The sequence below is a fragment of the Anguilla anguilla genome, chromosome 1, assembly GCF_013347855.1.
Source record: "Anguilla anguilla isolate fAngAng1 chromosome 1, fAngAng1.pri, whole genome shotgun sequence".
Classification (NCBI taxonomy): Eukaryota; Metazoa; Chordata; class Actinopteri; order Anguilliformes; family Anguillidae; genus Anguilla; species Anguilla anguilla.
Window position 1 is genome coordinate 27,260,645 of NC_049201.1, and position 21,959 is coordinate 27,282,603.

Here is a 21,959-nt window from a genome sequence, read left to right on the forward strand (position 1 = left end):
TTTTTTCTGGCCTTGCTGATTCGTCGGCGGTCGTGGACTTGAAACTGTGCTCCGCTATGAGAGAAAACAAACGAGATGGCAATAACAAATCAAAGTCCTTGGTTTGGAACGAAGAGACTTCAGGACAGACTGTGTCGGCCCAGGGGCTCGCTCACTGTAACTTCACAGAGCGGTTGTGCTCCGAGCCTGTCGATGTGGGGAGGAAGGCATGACCCATGACCCCTTCCCTGAACGGGAGTGCTCTGCCTTTAATCTTCCAGGGCTCGGAAACCTTACCTGTCCCTGTCACCTGTCCTTGTCGAATATGTGGACAAAAATAATACATATAAACGAGATAAATTAAATCACTGTTGTATCATTATGAGAGAAAAATTCCTATATCTTCTATTTCAGAATTTAGTGCCTTTTTTGGAGAGTAGACTGTTCTGTAATTAAAATGTAGTATACAGTGTACATGCTTTTGTTACTATTTTTGTTTCAGAAAAACTTTTTTTAAAATGTGTTTATTTCGGTATTGTACTTACTAGAGAATCATAACTATATCAAATGAACAATAAATATGCAACCGATCCGTTTTGCGTGGTTAATGCGTTCCGTTCCGGTGTCACGTTTCTCAAACGGATGGAAGCGGGCGATGCCACAGGGGGCATCGGAAACCAATCAGGAGTTACTCTTTAGAACCAGCCACGCCCTATACTGCTGTAGATTATATTTAGCAAACTTTCCAGTTTTCACCCCAGCATCATTTGCTTACACAAATCCACATGGTGTGGATGTTTTGGCTCAAAAGAAATATCCAGATAATGTTCATTCAACTTTCGTAGTTTAACAGCAACTAGACGTACACTTTAATTGACAAATTAGCACGGTTCATTTTTTTTATTTTTATCAAGTTTATGGGAGCAGTGTGTGACTGGTTTTTAACTTCCCTTGGATCTACGCTGGTCAACAGATAGGCTACTAGAAAGTGGAATGGTAAGTTACAGGAAAAAAAACTTTGAGGTGTAAACATTTAGGGGACCGGTCCATTGAAAATCCTTATGGTTTGTACACTTGTGCTGGCCTGTGGAGAGCTGGTGTTTCTTTATTTCAGGTAACTGGTGAAGGGGTGGCTGGAATGTCATGAATATTTAATAAAGTGTGAGAGAATACTGTGCTTATAATTTGTTGATACAGCAGCATAAACATTGAGATGATTGGCAGAATTAACTGCTTGTCAACCTAAGAGCACTGCTTATTTGTCTTTTACAGTCCATGAAATACTTCCTCAAACATCCAATCTGGTATTTCACATCAATTTCCATTAACAATTTTGATCATATTTTCATGTTCCCCACATTGTTCTTCAAAGCATTAACAAAGCCTGGATTCATCTTACTATCATTTTCATTGTGTAAAATGACACGACTTGCATAAAATTTACTCAAACGACACTCAGACAACCTGCATTCAAACGTCTTTTATTGACAAGTACCGTATATTGTATTTGATGCATTTCAATTTGGGTCTGGGGCTATAAAGCCAAGGCTTCCATTCCCCTTTGGACATTACTGACAAAAGGGAAAGAAACGGAGTGAAAGAGCAGGTAGCGGAAACTGCTCATATAAAAAGGTTAGGGTCCCTGCAATTTATATATATATACATCTCTAAAGGAACCCCACTGTAAAGGGTTAAGGTTATATTATGTGGAGTAGTCTAAACGTCCCTTCTAAATGTTAATTTTCTAACGCGTTGCAAGTTATCACGTATGAAGGCATATGCTAATTTAGGGGATGGGGTCAGGCCTCTATCTATGCAACACTCATCACTATTAACCCTTCAAGGTGTAAGATCACAAATATGTGATTAGAATGTTCTTAACTGAACATCCTAATCCTGATGTAAAATATTACTACCGGTAATTTAAAGAGCAATGGAGTTCTAGAACACTGACTTAAAAAATAAAAAATTTCAAAAAAACCTACTCTGCAAAGGGCTAATAACCATTCTGAAATCCAACGCAATTTTCCTCTCCAAAATAAGCTTCTGTAATTTGGAATGTCAAGGACAAGATACTTGGACCAACATCTACAAATCTCTGGGAATTCCTCAGGATAATCTGTTCTTGGAGAACAGAGGCACAACAGCGACAAGCTTGCTTAAAGTGTAGACTTTCTCAGAAAATGTTATTTTAACAATGACAGCAAAGGAAATCTCACCTCAGAAGTTTCAGTAGACTCACATTTGTGTGGGCACCAGTGGTTACAAACTAATTTTAAGTTTCTGAAGCAGCAGCAGCTGTAGTTACCACCTGGCCTTTTATTTAATCAATTGGTTAGTTTCGATCTGCAAAACACCCACAGAGCCAATGGCTTTGCTCCTGGGTGAAGGAAGGACAGCAGGAAAATGAGAAACATCTTGTAAACACAAAAAATGTGCGTCACCTGATTAGCCAACTGTTTTGGTTGAATTCTGAGCCATAATCGTGGGAAATGGCTCCAAAAATGAGAGGACCGTTGACCTGGTCACTTCCTGTGTGATGTCATGAAATATTTTTTTTTAATATTCAGAGTGAGGGGTTTGGAATTCAGGTCCTGGGGAGCTGCAGGGCCTGCTGGTGCTGCAGTGTACGTGTTATTACAACACTGATCAATGAAAGCAGATGATTTCCCAGGTGACAACTCACCCGGTTTCACGGGTCTGAACTGGTTGCTCAATTTTACATGAAAGCAGAAAGGAAGATACCCTGTAGGTCCATAGCTGCAGATCCCTGAACCACAGCATTTAAACACAGGGCACCGTACAGAGAGAACATGAGGTACCTGGAGGCAGGACTGAGGTAGGCTATGGATAAACAGGTGAAGGTTTGAAAGGACATATTCACACACTGGTATTTATGCTAGGTATAAATGGCTAGTTTACTACCAGTTTGGTTACCTCACCTAACCTTCCTGTGATTCCACACATACAGGAACTGAGGAACTGGCTTTTTTAAAAAGAAGGATATTTACATTGTTGAACGGAATTGGACATTTAAAAATGGAATCAGGTTCCATTGTCTTTTAATTACTACACAGCAACCTTTTTAAATGTAATTGCCATCTCCAATCTCACCTGAATTTGGAATGACCAATTTGCAAACTATGTACAAGTGTGCACATGGTGCCAGCCAGCTGCTTCTTTTCACACCACAGACACAAGCCTCGCACGTGCAGAGCAGGGGCGGAGGAGACCCAATCACACGCGTGTGAAGAGAGCAAGCCACAGACGCCCGGACGGCCAACAGGAGTGCAATGAGCATTGCTATACCTGCCAACTGGATCCCTCCCATATATCCCTTGGGTGACGCAAAGCCAATTGTGTGCCACCCCGGCACTGGCATGGGCTGAAGTCTCTCCAAGACCATGTTGCTGACTCACTTATACCGAGTGAGCAACCCAGCAGCCGTAGCACAGCAGCTGTGATGATGCAAGTTAAAGACATACTATGCAGGATTTCTTAGCCTGTGTTGACAATCAAAGAAGCCTCCTCCTCCATATTCAACCTCACCCGCTCACACTGAGTAAGTCACCCCACCAAACACAGCCAGCTGGATAGCTAGCTAGACATAATGTTAGTACCATGAAATGAGCAACTGTGAGCTACAGTAAGAAGGCAGATTTGATTATAGCTTAATTCCATTACGTTGAACGTCATAGTGGTTTGATCGTTGGAACTTTCAGGATTTCAGACCCTGACCCTCCCGAAGTCCTTATCGTCGCCAGCTTCACACTTCAGCATCGTTACTTACAGGTCCAACAGAAAACAAGCCAACTCCGTGTCGCTCTTTATCGCCTTTGCAAACTTCAGCTGACACCACAAAGGAAAAGCAATTCCAAGGTTAACTCCAGTTCTTGAACGAGCCCCGTCGGCTTGTCTTTTTGCTTCACTGTATATGGAATTCTAGGCTAGCTAGCTCTGTAGCCACACCCACTACTCCCCACACAGGAAAAAAAAAAAGAGTGCCACGCCCAGACACGTCCCCAAAAACATTTTTGAATGACAAATACAGGTAAAGGTACACGGATTTGGCAAAAGTGCCTAAAGACAGATTGCCCATGCATCACAGATACGCCTTAGCATGGTAATTTTATAATATTTTTGAGGTAAAAAATCCTGCATAGTGAGCCTTTAGGGGTATAAGGCATGGAGGGCATCACTGAACAGCAGTGTGTTTGCCCAAGACTGGAGTGTATAAATCTCTCAGCAATGCCATGCTGTTTCACCAGAAAATGCACTCCAGCTTTGACTGACAGCTTTGACTGTGTGAACACAAGAAGCAGCAGCAGCAGGGTGAGAGACAGCAGCATGAAGTCTGCATGCCAACACTTATTTACAATTGAAAGAGGGTCTTGTCTGGCACCCGATCTTGAATTGAAATGCACTGTTATAGTTCATGCGTGGGAAAAAGTGGATTTAAATAATAAAAAAATAAAATAAAAAGTGGAAAATGCAGTGGAAAAAGAAGAATTAACCTCAACTGTCCCTTTTCAAAAATGCAATTGTTTTTTCAACCAAATGTTATCCCTGCGTTTTATCTTCTTCCAATTTGTAGAAGTGCTCCATCGGGCTTGTAAACCTGTCCCTTTGCTGAAATGTGCCCCACCATTTTGGGACAGTACAGTGTAGCGTGTGGGTCCTCAAAAGCTCTTCTTTTCACTGTGACCCACCGGACAGACTGTGCAGTCCCTGCGCCGGGTAGCATACCAGAATCAAGGAAACATTCATGAGCGATGAAATGGGGATGAACTTTCCAATTCAATCCCTCCCTGGGTGGGCTACAGCCAATCACACGCTGACCTGCTGGGCACAGTCTGTACTGGCACGGTTACAATTCCGCATGGTTCACACACCACTCGACAGCCCCAAACGTCATCCCTTTTTAAACGAAAACAAGAACAGCGGCCACTACCACCCAGGGCTAAGATAGACTGAAGTATCCGTATGTTTGTGCCAAAAGTAAAGTTTGTTAAACTGCTAGTTTGCTTCTGGATTGGCTTCAACAAGTCGATACATTTCAGTCTCAACCCTGTTTCTGTACCCTTGAGGCTACCAAAATGGATGCATGGTTTGCAGGCACACATGCATGTAGGGCCCATGTTCAAAGATTCTTGTCCGTCCTGTGACAACCTTACTCGCCACATCTCTTTCTACCCTGAACACGTCACCTGTACCTTCAGAGTTACAATGGCAGCAGCCACATGACTTTCGCCTGGCCCTCCCTAATTCCTGTTATTACATTCTGGGGATAAATGTTTTTGCAAACGGGGCTCGTTATTCTTGCATATAGTGAATAGGCCTTTGGTCGTAAGTCCGATGGTTCTTCTCACATTGAATTGGACCTGTAGGTGAGCCACTCCCCTGTATTCCAGCAATGCACTCTGGGACAGCTGCAGCCTCCTTCACAGCAGTAGAACAGTTCATTTACGCACCACGCTACATTTACACAGATCAGTTGGGACATTGTCTTTCACAGTATCCTTTCACTTTCACAGTATCTAAAAACAAACAAAAAAAAACCCAGTGTCCTTAAAGTTCAACCCTCTGGGGTTAGACAGGCAAAAATGTACACCAAACACAGCATCACCAAGTCTAGATGACCGTTGAATCTCAGACTGACGACCCTGAGGAACAGGGCGACGGAATACTGAGGTTGATGACCACCTCCATCTTTCGTCTCTAGCTGCCCCATGAGAGAACAGTTCAGCCACGGGTCCTGAGCCTCGCGAGGGCGGACCAATCAGGCGCTGGCACAGTCGTCCTCCACCACCTGGTCCACACTGGAGCCGTGGGTGACCTGAGTGGGCGGGGTCTCGTTCTGGTCCCGGGTGCTGCCGTGGCGGGATTGGTTGTTCAGGTGCTGGGTGCTGCTCCTGTGGCGCGACAGCGATTGGTCGTTGAGGTGCAGCGCGCTCCCGAACTGCAGGTGCTGCTCCACCTCCTGGTAGCTGCAGGGGGTGTGTCTGAGAAAAGAAAGGGGTGGGGTTAGTGCAGTGGGCTTTTGTGCTGGCTTAAGACTGAGTAAGAAATGAAGGAACTGCTACATAATTCTAAAGTACATTCTAAAGTATTCTAACTACAAAAAAATGTTCTCTGCAAGCTCGAAGGACCCAAATGCTCTCATATACTCAAAAGCATAATCATGAGACAGTCTGCTCTAGGACAAACTGCTTTTTGCTTTTATTCCACTATGGAATGATCTGCAAAAAACTTTTAAATTGAACTCCTTACTACCTTTGAGGCAATTTCAGAACCTAATTTTAGTTTTTTACCAGTTCTTTTCACTAATGTTTAAAATGTTTGACTCTTTTTATGCAGTGTTCCTGTTTCTTCCTTTTGTGGTAACTTGGCAGCACTGTAAATGAGGGGCTCTCCCTCAATACTTCTCTGAGGCTTAAATAAATTAATGAACCTGTTCTACTGATAATGTATTCTTCTGGTAAGAACAGAGCGTACTCTGAAAAGTGTGTGTGTGGAAAGAGGATTTGCCAAGACACAGCACAGCCTAAGGGACCTCAGCACTGGTACAGTCAGGGATGGATAGGGTTGGGTATCAAATGGCGGCACGCAGGCTAAGACGCGGGTTCGCTCCGCCCCTTTACCTGCCCTCGCGGGCGGGGCGCAGGCTGCCGTGGCGACTGCTCAGCTTGCTGTGCACGCTGCTGGCGCGGCTGTGCTGGCCGTCGGCCGGGGCCAGCTGGGTGGAGGAGGCGTGGGTGGAGGTGCCCTGGGTGGAGGTGCCGCGGGACTTGCGGACGATGGGGCCCTGGGGCTCGCGCAGGAGCTGGGAGAAGTCCGGCTCCCGCAGGGGGCGCCGGCTCTCCTCCGTCCCGCTACTGGGGGAGGGAGAGGGAGAGAGGGTGGAGGGAGAGGTGCAGGGAAGCGAGAGAGAAAGACGGGGGAGCAGAAAGAGATGAGGGAGGAGAGTAGGAAGGAAGAGATGGAGGAGGCAGAGATCATGGAAACAGAGATGGAGGGTGGAGGAAGATTGGGGGACATGGGCATTATTAATGACAGACAACCGGGTTTTGAAACCCCATTAGAGGGGGAAAAAAACCTGTACTGTGTGCCGGAGGAGCTCTATTAATGATTCAAACCATACTGCATCTCTATGAAGCAGAACCCTGGGCTAGTCAATGGAAGCATCTCTACCCACAACACATTTAACACTTTAGTGTTACGTGTTTTGGGTAGAGATATCCCTACTGCATTTACTTACTCCCTATTTGGGGTGTCTAACTGTACTTGTAGGCCCGTCTGATCCCAGTGCACTCGTCCTCTGACGTGTGTGGCCAGGTACCCAAATCCCTTTATACCCAGGAGTCCCGCAGCACCGGAGGACTGTGCGTCCGGGGCGGCAGGTGCCCGCGGGTTGTGCACCCAACGGGCCAGAGCCACCACGAACATGCACTCCGAGGCGGGATCACCCGTCGACAGGACACTCCCTCCCTGAGCATCTTTGTGAGTGAAATCACCCACTTCAGGGGACCGTGGCGCGAAAGGGAAAATTTACGAGTTTTAGGAAAACAAAAGGAAGAGAGGACTCACTTCTTGCAGTGCCGGCCGTGGAAGAAGCCGGCCCACTCGAAGCAGGTCTTCTTGCTGCCCACCCAGAAGACGGAGGGGATTCCCACAACCAGCCCCATCAGGTACTTCATGAGGAAGAGCATCAGGTGCGGGCGCCCGGCCTGCTCCACCTGCCACACAGAGAGGCCCAGAGTTAGGAGGGGTCTCCCTGTCCTCAGGGCAGGGGTTTGGGAAAGGGTCTCCCAGTCCTCAGTGCAGGGGTTTGGGGAGGGGTCTCCCTGTCCTCAGGGCAGGGGTTTGGGAAAGGGGGGGTTACCATTCATCAGGGCAGGGGTTAGGAGGGGTGTACCTGCCCTCAGGGCAGGGGTTTGGAGGCAGGAGGGGGAAATCATTGAGATCCACATTATGTTCAAATAACAAAAACTATTTGCTTATCACCAACAATGATCACAGTTGATAATGTACGCAAACCAAATCACCATCAGACAGTCTTACATGACAAAGGCTAATAAATAGGCCTACATAAAGTAAATAAAGCAAAAAGTACATACAGCAGTTTTCATATTAGGGGAAAAAATAACACTGATGTACGGATACATTAAAATGAATGATTAAATGATTACACAGGCTCTAAAGACTTACAAAATAGTTTGCTTCCCCACACCCTATCACTACTCTCAAATTGCCAACTCTTAAAAGCTACGGTAGCTATGGTAATTGTCTGTCACTGTGCAATTAACCTTGTACAGACGATGGCTTACTCCAATATGTACATTTAGAAGTTCTGAATTCAACAGCAGAGCAACTATGTAGTTGCACTTGGTGTTAAACTGCCAGAAGATCTTTGACAAATTACATCCAACCAGTAAGCTGGCCCATTCAACTGTGTGAATGTTTCCTTGGTTGCAAGACAACACATAGTTTAATTTTTTTTAAAGTAATATAGTCTATAGCCAATGCAGAACAAATGCAATGTTTAAAAGGTGCAATACTCTGAACATAGTTTTCCAGCCAAAACGGATCATCCCTCAAGTTATGCCAGTGTAGTACATGTGATATAGCATACGTGTCAAACTGAAGACAAAGTAGTTTTTCCGTGGTTTTTAAATCCAGCTCTTACAGAAGGTGATACTGCAGTCCCATAATCTTGTAATTAATGGATTCAACTTGTCTGGCCCCACCTCCAGACTTTCAATCTACCCCAACTGCTCCCTCTGCCTTTATTATTCCCATTCTGCCTCTCTTTCTTCCTGCTCTCCCTTGTTCCTCTCACTCCTCTCTCTCTCTCCATCTAACTTTCCCCCCTCCATCCTTTCTGCATTACTCAGCTTTCTGCAACTCTTAGTCCTGCTCCACTTTGTTGGTTGTGTTGCATGTGGGCTTACTTGCCTGTGCGTGTGCATGTGCATGTGCGTGTGTGTGCGCGCGCACACGTGTCTCTGCTTCTCAACTAGCACACCGCTGCCCTCAGACAATCCATACTTCCTTCTGCTCTGCGCTCGCTCACACACACACACACACACACACACACACACACTCACACACAGGCGCCAGCTTATGTGTATGTGCCATTGCATTGGTTCACTCACACAAATGCTTTGGCGTGGGCACGCACGCACAGACACACACACACACACACACACAAACTTCACCTCGCACGCAACACCCTGGCAAACACACAAATGCCGCGCCCTCTCCCTTTCTGTCTCTGTCGCGCCGGCGGTCGCCTCCGGTAACACAAGCCACGGAACAGACCGCAAGCCCCACCCACCTCCTCTCCTGCAAATTCTGAGAAAAAAAACTGCACGGATTACCTTTCTCCCCCATCCACACTGTAGGTGCGCAAGATACGTGCCAATTAATCATGCACAAGATATATGCCAATTAATCACGAACAAAAGCAGGGGAGCGTATGATTGAGGCACTCAATGTTCCACTATTAAGATTGAATATTTATGTGCAGGCTCTTAATAATTAAACTGAGCGAACACGCTTGGATTGAACAAAAGAACCCAGACAACACCGTTACTCCAGGATCATGGCGGCCTATCCCTACCGTATGTCCTGTGTTCATCGTCAGCTGGAATTTGATCGAGCTAGTAATATCCAGCGGTGGCCAATTAGTTATTCATTCACTTGTTTCTGACTCCAGTGAACAACTAATTAATAGTAATGAGGTAAGCCGTACAGCCGTCTGTAATCACTCATAGCTGAAGGAACATAAATGACTCCACATAAATTACAGAAAAGGTTTTGTTATACGACACTGGGGAGAACTGAGCTGTCGATTCATTATCCATTATTAACCACGGCGTTGAGGGATAAATTCCATCTCGCGAGGTGCGTTTAACCCTATATGCACAGCTGAGTTTTCTTCAGTCAATATTTAACTGCAATTCGGTCCTAGTTCTTTGTAACAGCTGCGAGTTCACAGAAACAGTTTTTGTTCTCAGCCCTTGTCCTGAAATGCAGTGGGTGGCCCAATTTGGAGGCTAAAATAAGGCCCTTTATTTTCCCGTCAATGCGGAAAGAAAAGGCGCCGAGGGTCATTGTTATACTGCAGTGGCAGCGTGCAACCGTGCCCAACCAGCGCACACACACAGAAACACGCGCGCGCACACACACACACACACACACACACACGCACACACAGAAGCCATCTCCGCCGGCACGCCTCGGTGCACTCAGGTCCGGGTGACTCTCCGACCTTTTCAGATTGTGCGATCCTTCAAAACGGCCGCTTCCTGTGCCCCTGCCTGCTGGGCCCATTCTGCCTTAATGTCAGCTGGCAGCTGCAACAGCAGAGCGCCCGGCCCCGCCCCATCGCTCTCTAGACAAATCAACATTCATCTGGATCCGAGCGCCTGTCGGAGACCACGTCATGCGCCGATGGGTAGGAACGCTACCCGTACCACTGAAGTGGTTGAGGAATTCACTGGGATGTTTCAACCTCTTTGTAAAGGCCTTGTCACACAGAAGATTTATTCATTTTCTATAAGGAAGATGCCAATGCTGGATTTTGTTATAGCCAATATCATGCTCAATTAAAACTGTTGAACAAATGTGATTTTATTTTTTTTCCCTTAAACTTTAACACAATGCAGGTTTGGCTCGTTATCATTTGCTCTGTCTTTGAATTATTCAAGACCTACCAGGTGGTCAGTTCTAGTGGCCATGCGTACACACTTTCACCAATTAGAAGCCTACAGACTCACGTCAGTCTTTAACTTGATCAGTTAAATAATTTAACCTCTTTTTATGTAGCAATTCATTTGCAATATAATACAATAAGCGCAATGAGAATATGGGACTTTTATTCTTTGTGGCATGAATAGTCTGTTCTGACAAAGTCAGACGGTAAATAATCCCTCAAAACTTGAAAAGCTTCTAATTAAGTAAAATGAACAGCTTGTTCAAATTTTGAGATTTGTTGTTGAAATGAAAACCAGCATACACAGAGGGGTCGCAAGAACCGTTTGTGAACCACTGTTCATGAGAATATGTAGTGCCATTGAGCCAAGCATCATCTTGAATATCCCAAAAGACTCCGCTTCATCTGCCAAGTCCAGTTAGCTGCATTTATCTGTATTATTTTTAATGAGTTGCATTTGTACGGAGGCTTTTCCATTATTCCATGTGCAGTTCCCATAGCAACGCCATACTGCCCGTAACATGCTTCCTCCTCCCACCATTTAGCCAGAAAGGTTTCTATTACTGTAAGTCAAGAAAAAATAAAGGTATAAACATTGGGAAAAAAAAACATTTTTCCAACATGTTTCGGTATTCAGCTTCACCATGGAACTGCCCTTTTGGTAACACCCTCACACCATCTTGCGTGACGCAATTTGGCCGCTAAGGGTGAAGCCACAGATCCTCCAACGAGATCGCTGGTCATCGCTTTCGCCTCCCACTATTCTTCTGTGGGCGTAATAAAATTTAGTTATCCCACAGACTCTCTGCCCTGGCTGTCTTTGTATTTCGATGTACGGTGCGATGCCGGTCTGGTTTTTGGCACGCATCAGTTCCCCGAATTTCATGGTGTGTAACTAAACTTAATCCTATATCAAAAACCTTACATGGATCAGGTAACAAATCTGATTAAATAAAAGAAAAAGTAAACAGGCCCATTTTTTAATTAGTGTGGAAACTGGTTTTTAGTGTGGTTGCTTCAGCAACCCACAACCTGTTCCTTTGCATAATTTTGAGTTCCTTTCCGTCTAAATTTCGGCTTGCTTTTCCTCCTGCAGCTTTTAAGCTAGATATGCCATTCTGACTTGATAATATTCAGCTTGGCATTGTCCTTGCACACAGCCTTTAGAAATTCCAAATAGTTTTTGATTTTTTTTCCAGAAAAATATTCCCCATAGAGAATGAATGGGGGATGTTGAGCCTTGTGATGACTTAGCACATGTCATACTATTTCAGCCAATAGGAACAAAAAAGCCACTATGTTTGTGGTGCTTGTGAAGCAAGCTACCAAGCTGATTAATAACCATAAATATCTTATTGTTAAATTACCACTATTGTAACAGGCATCATACATTTATAAAACAGGATTTAAATTTCAAATTGACATGTGTTGCATGAAAGTGCATTTTTCTACCGAAGCCAGTCGGCAGCGTCATTCATTCTAAATCTATATACGCTACGTTAAAATGTCAAAACTTTATAAATACTGTACCCCTAAAGACAGAAAGATTATTAACGTGTACGTAACGTGTTGCAACTAAGATATTTGCTGGATAAAAACGCTTTTAATCGGCAAACATAACCGGGCTAATTGGCGAGGTATGCCCGGGCATTCTGCAATAGTGAAAGTCATAGTATGTTAGTTCTTTACACGTTTAAAAAAACTCCGGCGCGTGCTTCCGTTCAGCTGGCTCCCGATAATGAATTATATATTTACCATAGCATTTAAACTGATATTAATCGATGAGAGAGAATGGATGTCTCAAAAGTTCAACCGGGGAAAAGCCAAATTGATAAAACGGTTAAAAAAAATTAAAAATAGAGATGGGCTTGTGTTGATAAAAAGGGAGCTGACGGAAAACCGTTTAGTTAGTGGTGTGAAAAAACTGAAGAAACCGGGCACCTGGGCTCGTGTTTGAACATTTATAGTGGAACACGACTTATCCTTCAGGATCACAAAATCTTTTGTGAAATTTAATTACGAAAATAACTGAGGACAAGCATGTGCTTGCACGATTAACTGTGTCCAATGTGAAAGCGCCATATGTGCGCACGCATGGCATCGCCACACACGCGAAGCTTTTTAGTTTTCTCAGAGGCAAAGGGCATATCCTGAAAAAAGTAGCGAAGCGAAAAAAATTCATGCATTAATGCAAAAGCACTCTAAATAAATGCATCTCGTGTTACTTAATGTTTGTGTTTTGCTTTTATATGAAGGGCAATATTGGATTTTTGAAAAAAGCAAAAAGGTTTCAATCACAACTAGATGACAACAAATACACCTGCACATAATATGGTATGGTATAAGCCACCACTAAAGTTTATTCATTAACTCTGAATTCTAGTTGTTCTGGTTTTTGGCTGTTTTTGATTAATCAAATCACTGGGATGTAGCAGGTATTCTCACAAGGCTTTTCCGTTTGGGAGGGGTCAGGGGCCTGCCCTGCCAACAGCAATAACACCTGCCTTCGTCTACCGTCCCCTGTGATTTATGACAATAAACACAGGGCTCCTAGACAGCCGACTCAACCACTCAGTCGAGCAGCACTGAGAGGGGCGGTCGCCATGACAATCACAGCACTTTAGCGGTGACGCGGCGACGATGAGGGCAATTCCTAAACGGCTCCGTTCTGAGGGAGCGCAAGAATAGGATGAGCTTGGTGTCAGAACGTGTGATTGTGAGGATGGTGAGGAAGAGGAAGAAGCAAGGGAGAGAAGAAGAGAGGAATGGAGAGGAAGACTGTCATGATGAATGCGAGCAATTCTCCACACGTAGCTCAGGGAGGGAGCACGGTCAGATAAAGCAGGACGAGGCGAGGAGGGGCGGAGAGATTCAGAGGGAAGAGGGGCTAGAGGAGGCGAGTGACCACAGACGGGAGGAGGACTACACGGTGTAGGGCCGACGGGACCGTACCTTGGCGGGGCAGGGGATGTGGTAGTCCCGGCAGCGCTCCTGCACCCAGGCCGTCTCCCACGACGCCCGGTGGCTCTGCTCGTAGACGTGGCAGCCGATGACCCCCAGCAGGGGCGCCAGGTAGAGCGCCGAGAAGGCCCCGATCCGGATCATGAACTTGCCCAGCTTGTCCCGGTTCTCCTTCTCCAGCGGGATCTCCGTCCGCGCCCGGTTGAGCGCCGCGATGCCCGCCAGCAGGAGCCCCGAGCCAGCCGCCACGGCCAGGCACGGCGGCGCCAGGACGAACCAGCGGAGCGCGTCGGCGTCGTAGAGCCCCACGAAGCACACGCCGCTCACGTTGTCGCCCTCGATCTTGTTGAGCGCCAGCAGGGCCACCGTCAGGGCCCCGGGGACCCCCCAGGCCCCGGCGTGGAAGAGCAGGGCCTTCTTCTCGATGGCCTCGCTGCCCCACTTGGGCACGGCCGCCAGGAACCAGGTGACGGTCAGCACCACCCACCAGGCGCTGCCCGCCGTGGTGAAGAAGTAGAGCGCCATGAACAGCAGGGTGCAGGCCTTGTTGTGCGAGCCCTGCGTGACCGTGGGGCCCCGCCCCTGGCCGGGCCGGGCCCCGTTGCAGGCCACGCGGTCCTCCAGCAGGAAGCCCAGGAGGAAGGCGAGCGACACCATCATGTAGCAGACGGCGTAGAAGACGATGGGCCGCTCGGGGTAGCGGAAGCGGGCCATGTCGATGAGGAAGGTGAGGAAGGTGAAGAGGGTGGCCGAGAGGCAGACGACGGAGGCGGCGCCGATGGCGTAGCGGGCCAGGCGGAGCTCCTCCCGGTCCAGGTACATGTTGGGGCAGGGCGGGGAGCAGTCCCGCGCCCCCAGGAACACGTAGCCCAGGTCGGGCTCCACCTTCAGCTCGCGCGGGCACCAGAAGCCGTAGTCCCGCCGCGCAGACTCGAGCGTGTCCTCCGTGGGCTCTGCCAGGGGGATCAGGTCCTCGGCCCGCGGGTACGACTCATCACAGTCAGGGAACCTGCCGGAAGAGGCCTTCATTAACCCTTTGAAGAGTATGTTTTTTAAATTTTATTTCAAGTCAGAACTAACTAGAACTAACTAACTAGAACTAAATTACCAATAGGGACTGTTACATCAGCATTAGAATGTTCAGGTAAGAACATTCTAATCACACATTTGTGACCTCACAGCTTAAAGAATTAAACATCCGTGGTGCATGGACAGAGGTACACCGATTCTCCTCACTGCACTAAACAGTAACTACAAAAACAGATTCCTATAAAGCTTTACTTAAATTATTTATTTAGCTGTTACCCAGAGCAACTTACAATGTAGCACTGAGCTCTCAGTCCAAGGGTGGCCTCACGGCACTTTAGAACTGGCATGCACTCGTTCGTGAGCAAAATCAAGAGGAGTACTTTCCTTTCTGCTCCTTCCCCCCTCCCCCAATGTCTACATTCCTCTGAAATGTCAATGAGGCATCTGAGAGATGCTGACGTGCACAAGAAGGAGAGTATACAAGGAATGGAAAAAAGAGAAGTTTAATGTTTTCTTAACTGGTGACTTGTCTGAACCGATCGATATGTATTGCACTCCACAGCAAAAATGCAGTGACTGGTTTGAATCGATGAGGTCACAATAGCACGAGGGCCATCACCATCTTCCCCAGTCCAACCCTCCCTCACCATATGAGGCGCCATTGTGGACAAAAGTAATGTGATAAATACGAGAGGAAATGAACCACTTTTACGCAAAAGAGATCCAGTTACAGGGTGTCCACTGGACTGCGCACGCTGTCTACTGGACCTCTCGGTCAGGGGTTTCAATTTCTCTCGCAGGGGTTCAATTGCTCTCGTGGGCTAAGAGGACCTTTGTCGCTAGGCAACCGGATCTCTCACGCGCAAAAATGGTTCACTTCCTTCCGCATTATTTGACCAACTTTTGTTCACGAGGACGGCTCGTATTTCCGCGACCACCAGTAGGCCCGCCACCACTGGCCACAACCACAAACCGGGGCGGTTAATTCACGAGCGGACGGAGAGTCTCGGGCACTTGTGTAGAACCTCCCGGCGGGCTCGGACGGCGTTACCTGGCGCATTCCATCTCCTCCGGCCAGGCGACGCCGAACACGTCCAGGAGCTGCTGGCACTCGCGGCGGGCACGCTGGCACAGCCGGCGGCAGGGCAGGGACACGCGCCCGTACTCCGCGCACACGGGGGCGTGCAGGGCGCACAGGAAGGGCCGCAGGTCCGGGGAGCACTGCAGGTTGACTATGGGGTGGAAGGGCTGCGTGGAGATGGGATGGGCAATGGGGGGGGGGGGGAGGAGGTTGTTACAGATGTCAGTAAGTACAGGAAGACAGGCCGCTGCACAATCATTTCTTAAAGGCTGTTTCATACTTAACATAACATTATATAAATAAACGACGAGAACAGGCCATTCAGACCAATAATGCTTGCCATTTTCCTAAATAAATAACTAGTGCTCCGCTTACCTACAGGTTAGATAATATTCAGTGTAGTCTGTGTTATTTGTGTTGAGTGTGACATTTGTGAACGAGCAGAGCATTTATACTTGCGCGGCATGTTGCACGGGTACAGGTTGTTTTTATAAAAATTCCTGAACTATGAGTGACCACACACGGCGTGACGTTTGGTGGTGACCAACCGATTATCATCTGCGCAGCAAATGCAGGCACTGGTTGCTAACTACGTGCTTTTAAATTCTTGGGGAGGTGTGCAACATCTACGCGGACGTGGTCTGCAACCTTCTCACAAGCCGCACAACCCCAACGCAGAGCCATTTTTATGTGTACTTCACAGAAGTATTAAACCGTCTTTAGTCCTGTGACAGCTACACAGACACATGCCCTGCTTTGGTTTTCAATGGGACCAATAAGGAGAGAGAACTCTCCCATCAACTCAAGAAAATAAACAAAAAAACATGGCTTGAGTATCGGAGAAATTACATGAATTTTACCAGCAGTCTCTCTGCTAGCCTCACTGCTAAAAAACATTCACTTTGCTGCAGCAGAGACAAACTCGGAAGAGTATCAGGGAGCTGTAATTCACACCCCTCCCCCCCCACCCCCACACAAACCTGTTTGTGTACGTGAAGCCACTCAAAAACAAGAGATGATGCACAGATAAGGCAACTCGATACCCCTTCAGCAGGTGCACTTGCCCTAGGGCTGGGTGTGGAGTGCACTGCATGCTGGGAGACGGAGCCGTTACTACGGCATGTAAATTTCGGTCTCCCCTGGGAGGCAACGACAGGCCCCGACTCATCTGCTCTCTGCTTAGACCTTGGCTCTGAGGCTCGCCCCACGGAGACCATAAACTCAGCATTCAGGTCCCAGTGTTTGCGTCACACACCATCTCAATACAGATGCACCTTCATAGTTCCTTATTTTCCCTATACTGAAGATAAGGACACATCAAATTAAGTCTAGAAAGGGAAATATACCATTCAGCCAGGAAAACAACTCATTTGGCAGTGAACCGTGAAAAGACTACAGAAATCTAACTGGTTTCATGTTTAAGAGCGCTTGGGAAAGCTGTACTATCTCTGCTGCACAGTGATCTTGCAAAATGTAAGACCTATTTTGCATAAGCAAGCACGCAGCAGCATGCATTACACATCAAGAATACTATATTACATTACCAGATTGGCATAAACTGCAAACCGAATTGTCCAGGAAGAATTTGTGGCGATTTTATGCATAACATAAAATTGCTCACCCCCTCATTTCTCACTAAATCTGGACACCTGGGTCTCTCGCTCTGTTCACCATTTTCTTGATAAATCTCAATTAATTTTTGGATTTTGGAGCCATGTTTAAGATGCAAAGATGTCTACGTAGCCTAACAAATACAGATGGATAACATAGACATAAAAGTGCACACTAAAATGAACAATTTGGTAGATAATGAATAAATCAAAGACAAAACTTATCTGGCAGTGAACCATGACAAGACTACCAAAATCTAATTGGCCCCATGTTTAAGCACGCTTGGAAAAGCAGCACTATTCCCAGTTGCACAGTGATTTTGATCCTGCAAAGTTTAAGACCTATTTTGCATGGGCAAGCATGCAGTCACGTGCATTACACATGAAGAATACTTAGAAACATCCATTTCTTTAACAGGCTTAGTTGTTCGTCAGAAAACACCCATGTGAATCATAGGATAATACGGCAAAACGGAAGTGTTGAACCATGGTGATACCAGAGACAGAAGAATGCACTGTACCTCCATGGCGAGCTCGGCCGTCTGCTGATCGTAGTGGTCCAGCAGGTTGGGGGTGAAGGTGGTGTTGTAGGGCAGATCCTGGCACATGCGCATGGTGATGGGCTCGCATGCAAAGGCGCTGTGGCTCTCTGACGATTCGGCCTGGATCGCCGAACATGCCGTTAGCATGGACAGAAATATCCAGAACAGCATCATCCTTCTGCAGCGGGGTCTCCGACGCGCAAGCGTAACAGTTCGGTTTGCTACCGGCGGATCACTGGCCTATACTAAGCAATACAAGCCCTGTGTCTGGGAGATTATTCTTCTGGTTATAGGTATAAGCCATCCTCCATATAATTTCCCAGATTTGTCGCTTCCATTGTGATCTGTAGCGAGTCCAATTCTATACATGACATTCATTGATCTTATTACTCTGGGAAATCAACTATGAACGGCCATTTATTATGAGACCACACAAAGAAACCCCATACACGTTTCCTAACGCAGCTGTGGTGTCCAGTTTGAGAAGTTCACCATCCTTCCTGCACCAGTATTTCTCTCAAAGTCACGGACCAGAAGATGACGCAACGGCAAACGCTACCTGGAAAGCAATAACAACAAAACGAAAGCCAATGTTACAACACAGGCTAAATATAGCATTCAGAGCAGGCCCCATTCAGATTATTCAATAAACAACTTGGTAAGCCGGTTAGTCACTAAAGACGGCGTGGTTAGCGTAAAAACAACTGGACGGTGGTTATGCAAATTACACCTGGATGACTGTGGCGGACTGGTTTTATAATGCTGTCGAATTTTGTGTCAGCTAGTGCCGAGTTAGCGAGCAATCCATTCCTATTATAGATAAATTAACCACCTCGCTAGTAGTTTTCGGTATATTCTTTGCTCAGTCAACTTTCTGTAGAAACCACTCCCAAACAGACAAAAGGCAATTTGCCAGCAGACTAAATTAAAAGCCCATTACAAGCTAGTTGCGTGGTACGTTACCCTGGAAATAATCAGACGCACCGCATTCGTTAGTTATCTAGCATACGTGCAGCCAGCTTAGTTAACGTTAGCCAAGTTAGCACCGCTAGCTTTGTATTTATACCGCGGATAAGCGTTTTCAAAGTACCATTAGTTAACATTAGCAAAATCGCAATACGAATAACACGTTACCTAGCTAGTTGGGTGTCTCGGAGGGGGGAAAATGCTTTGCAGTTAAAAAAAATATATATATAGCAATAGTCTAACGAATCAATGGCTGCTAGCTAGGTCTAGTTGACTGGTCACTTAGCTTGAGCCAGCCCTTAGCTAGCCGACTGAACGTTTATGACTTGCATTGAGGATATAGGATATTCAGCTTCGCTATAGCAAACTCCACTAGATAGCGACTGCCGAGACCACAACCATCGTTATTAACATTAACTATCTATACTTGTGTTGATCTGTTTTTATTCCAGTCGTGCCGGCCACATTACCTATCAAACTGATTGAATAACTAACGTTAGCTAGCTTTATGCTAGTAGCGGGAACGAAACAAAGCAATGGTTAGACAAGATCCAATGTTGGCTATCGAGCTAGCTCGTTAGCCAACTATAATAGTGCAAATGCACCTGCTACAGCCGGATAGCAATCTACTATATTCATCGCTACTTAAAATGCAACGTTAGGTTAATCTCATGGACTGCTTCGGTTGATTTTACTGTTGGATTTCACTTACCGTATTTCAATTCCAGTCCGCAGGTCCACGCTACTGGCAAACATCGGAGTTAACATCCAGGACAAACGACAATGCGCCTAGCGTGAGGCGAAGACCACACCACAGCGGAGTAATAAGATTAGTCCTTGTTGTTAGCATCAGCCAAGTCGAACGTGCCTGCCTGTCAGCATTACCAGATTGGGAGGAACTCAGAACCGAATTGTCCGGGGATGAAAAATGGTGGCGTTTTTATGTATAGCATAAAATTGCTCGCCCCCTCATATTTCTCGCAAGATGCGGTCACTTGGTTCTTTCTATCAGTAAACAATTTTATTTTAATTCTCGATTCATTTTTAGATTTTGTAGCCATGTTTTAATATGGATTGCCGTCAACGTAGCCACATAAATTCAAATAGACAACATACATTAGAAGTGCACACTAAAACGAACAATTTGGTGGATAATGAAGAAATCAAAGACAAAGCAAATGATAACGAGCCAAACCACCATTGCGTTTAGGCTAAGGGGGAAAATATTAAAGAACTTAAACACATACGATCTTGTTGATTGACATGAGTCTTTATTCCGATCAGTTTAAAATATGGTTTCCTCTTTATGGAATTGTTTGCAAAATAGCTCAATATGTGAACATGGGTGTTTCTAGAATTTCAATAAAGTTATTCCATTAATGATTCTTCGTGGCATGCACAGCTATTTATGACATGATGTGTCCTGAGACGCTGAATAATTCCTCTAAACACGAAAAACAACTAATTAAGAAAAATAACCACTTGGTAAAATTCTGGGATTGAATTTGTGATTGGAAAATCGGCATACATAGCGGTATCACAGGACTGAGGACCTCTGTTTTGCAGGATTTAAGGGAAGAGGAGTTTTTATATTTTCTGGCAACCCAGCTGAAATAGGTATCCCTCTCCCTTTACCTTCACAATTGACGCCTCAACCCCATCCAGGGATTCCGTAAGAGGTTTTCTACCTAGTGAATTGAGTAAAATATTCATTGTTATTAACTAAATGGAATTAAGATGTCCACACATAGTATGCCCATGCATGAGCAAGGGTGCAGTACAGGTATTAAACGAAATAAATATCTTGTTAGTGCTCCAAAAAATGTTACATAATGATGAAGCAGTAGATGTGCAATCAGTCATTTCCTATAATGTGTTGAGTTCTCTATTCGTATAGTGGGTATCCCATTCACCATGTTATGTGTTGGCCTAAACCAACAATAAAGCTAATTGTAACCCTTAACACATTTATCATTTTGATCCAGCATAGAGGGCCTCTGAACAAATTGAGAATTATCTGCACAAACGATAAGTGATGATGATGATGATGTCACAATAATGCAAAGGTAATATCAAGTGCAACAAATTCAGCTTTAGTCATCACACATCATATGAGTCATTCTCAGCCACCAATTCCTTCTCCCTATTTCCCATTCTCAGTAACAGGGGTCCGGGAACCAGTTGTACATTTTCTACAAGGTTTTTACATTCCGTAGAGCTCAGTTATGATGTCATATCTTGGAGCATGACTCCTTCTAGTGTCTGCTTTTACCATCTTTCTTCTGTCTCCTTCTCTCCCTTTCTTTCTCCTTCTCAACTGTCACAGGCAGCCTCTCAACCATTTAAAATTCAGGTGATATTCAGTTTCCATCTCCTGCTGTCACATGCGATCTCTCAGCCAATGGGAAATATGGGCAATGGGCAATCAAACTTTAATTATGTGTCATTCTCTCCCCACCTACCTCTCATCATCCTTCCTTCTCTTTCGTATTTACCCTCTCTTTTCATTGTGGTTTCAAACTACTCACGGTCCTTTGGCAATTGTGTACATGATTTTACTGTATCATGTACAATGTGTATAATGATGGACAATAGTGTAGTGTATAATAAGAGTATTATCTAACACTTATTCAGCTTTTCAGTATATGACACCTCGCCTCATAATTCACTCACCCCCTTCATTTGCCTTTCTCTTACTTTTTCCACTGTATTACCATTTCTGTTCTTCGTCCACAATTATTTCTACTTCTCAGTCTCCCTCCACTGCTACAGCCTCTGAACCAAAGGGAAGTGGACACTGTTTTCTTAAGTTTAAATATGCCCAGTTTGGACCAGGGGTCATCACCATCACCCTCCATGAAAGACACTTTTAGAAATATGTGGGAACATGAACATTTTTAACAGTTAAACTTTTTGAACAAATAAAATAAATATTTTTAACACTGAATTATTTTGATACTTACATGTACATATATATTTATTTATGTTTTGAATTACACATTTTGTAGTTCTATATAAATGTTGTTGTATTGACTGAATTTGTTAAAGAGAATTCCCTGTACTGAAATATTGTA

At 45.5% G+C, this 21,959-nt stretch overlaps 1 protein-coding gene across 1 annotated transcript; it reads right to left on the bottom strand.

Moving 5' to 3' along the window:
• Nucleotides 1–1,444: 1,444 nt before the first annotated feature.
• Nucleotides 1,445–20,130, bottom strand: LOC118207505 (frizzled-3-like). Its single transcript, XM_035381162.1, has 7 exons — nucleotides 19,598–20,130; nucleotides 17,899–18,478; nucleotides 15,738–15,934; nucleotides 13,649–14,666; nucleotides 7,567–7,715; nucleotides 6,621–6,854; nucleotides 1,445–5,981 (listed from the first exon to the last, which is right to left on the bottom strand). Exons 2-7 carry the CDS (start codon nucleotides 18,091–18,093, stop codon nucleotides 5,759–5,761), a joined length of 2,016 nt encoding a protein of 671 aa, XP_035237053.1. The 5' UTR covers nucleotides 18,094–18,478; nucleotides 19,598–20,130; the 3' UTR covers nucleotides 1,445–5,758.
• Between the last annotated feature and the right edge of the window lie 1,829 nt (nucleotides 20,131–21,959).

Coding starts and splice junctions, on each gene's coding strand:
- LOC118207505 (XM_035381162.1), bottom strand. CDS start 18,093: ATGATGCTGTTCTGGATATTTCTGTCCATGCTAACGGCATGTTCGGCG. Junction 15,935..17,898: donor CGGCCGAGCTCGCCATGGAG/GTACAGTGCATT, acceptor ATCTCCACGCAG/CCCTTCCACCCCATAGTCAA. Junction 6,855..7,566: donor CACGGCCGGCACTGCAAGAA/GTGAGTCCTCTC, acceptor TCCCTCCCCCAG/TAGCGGGACGGAGGAGAGCC.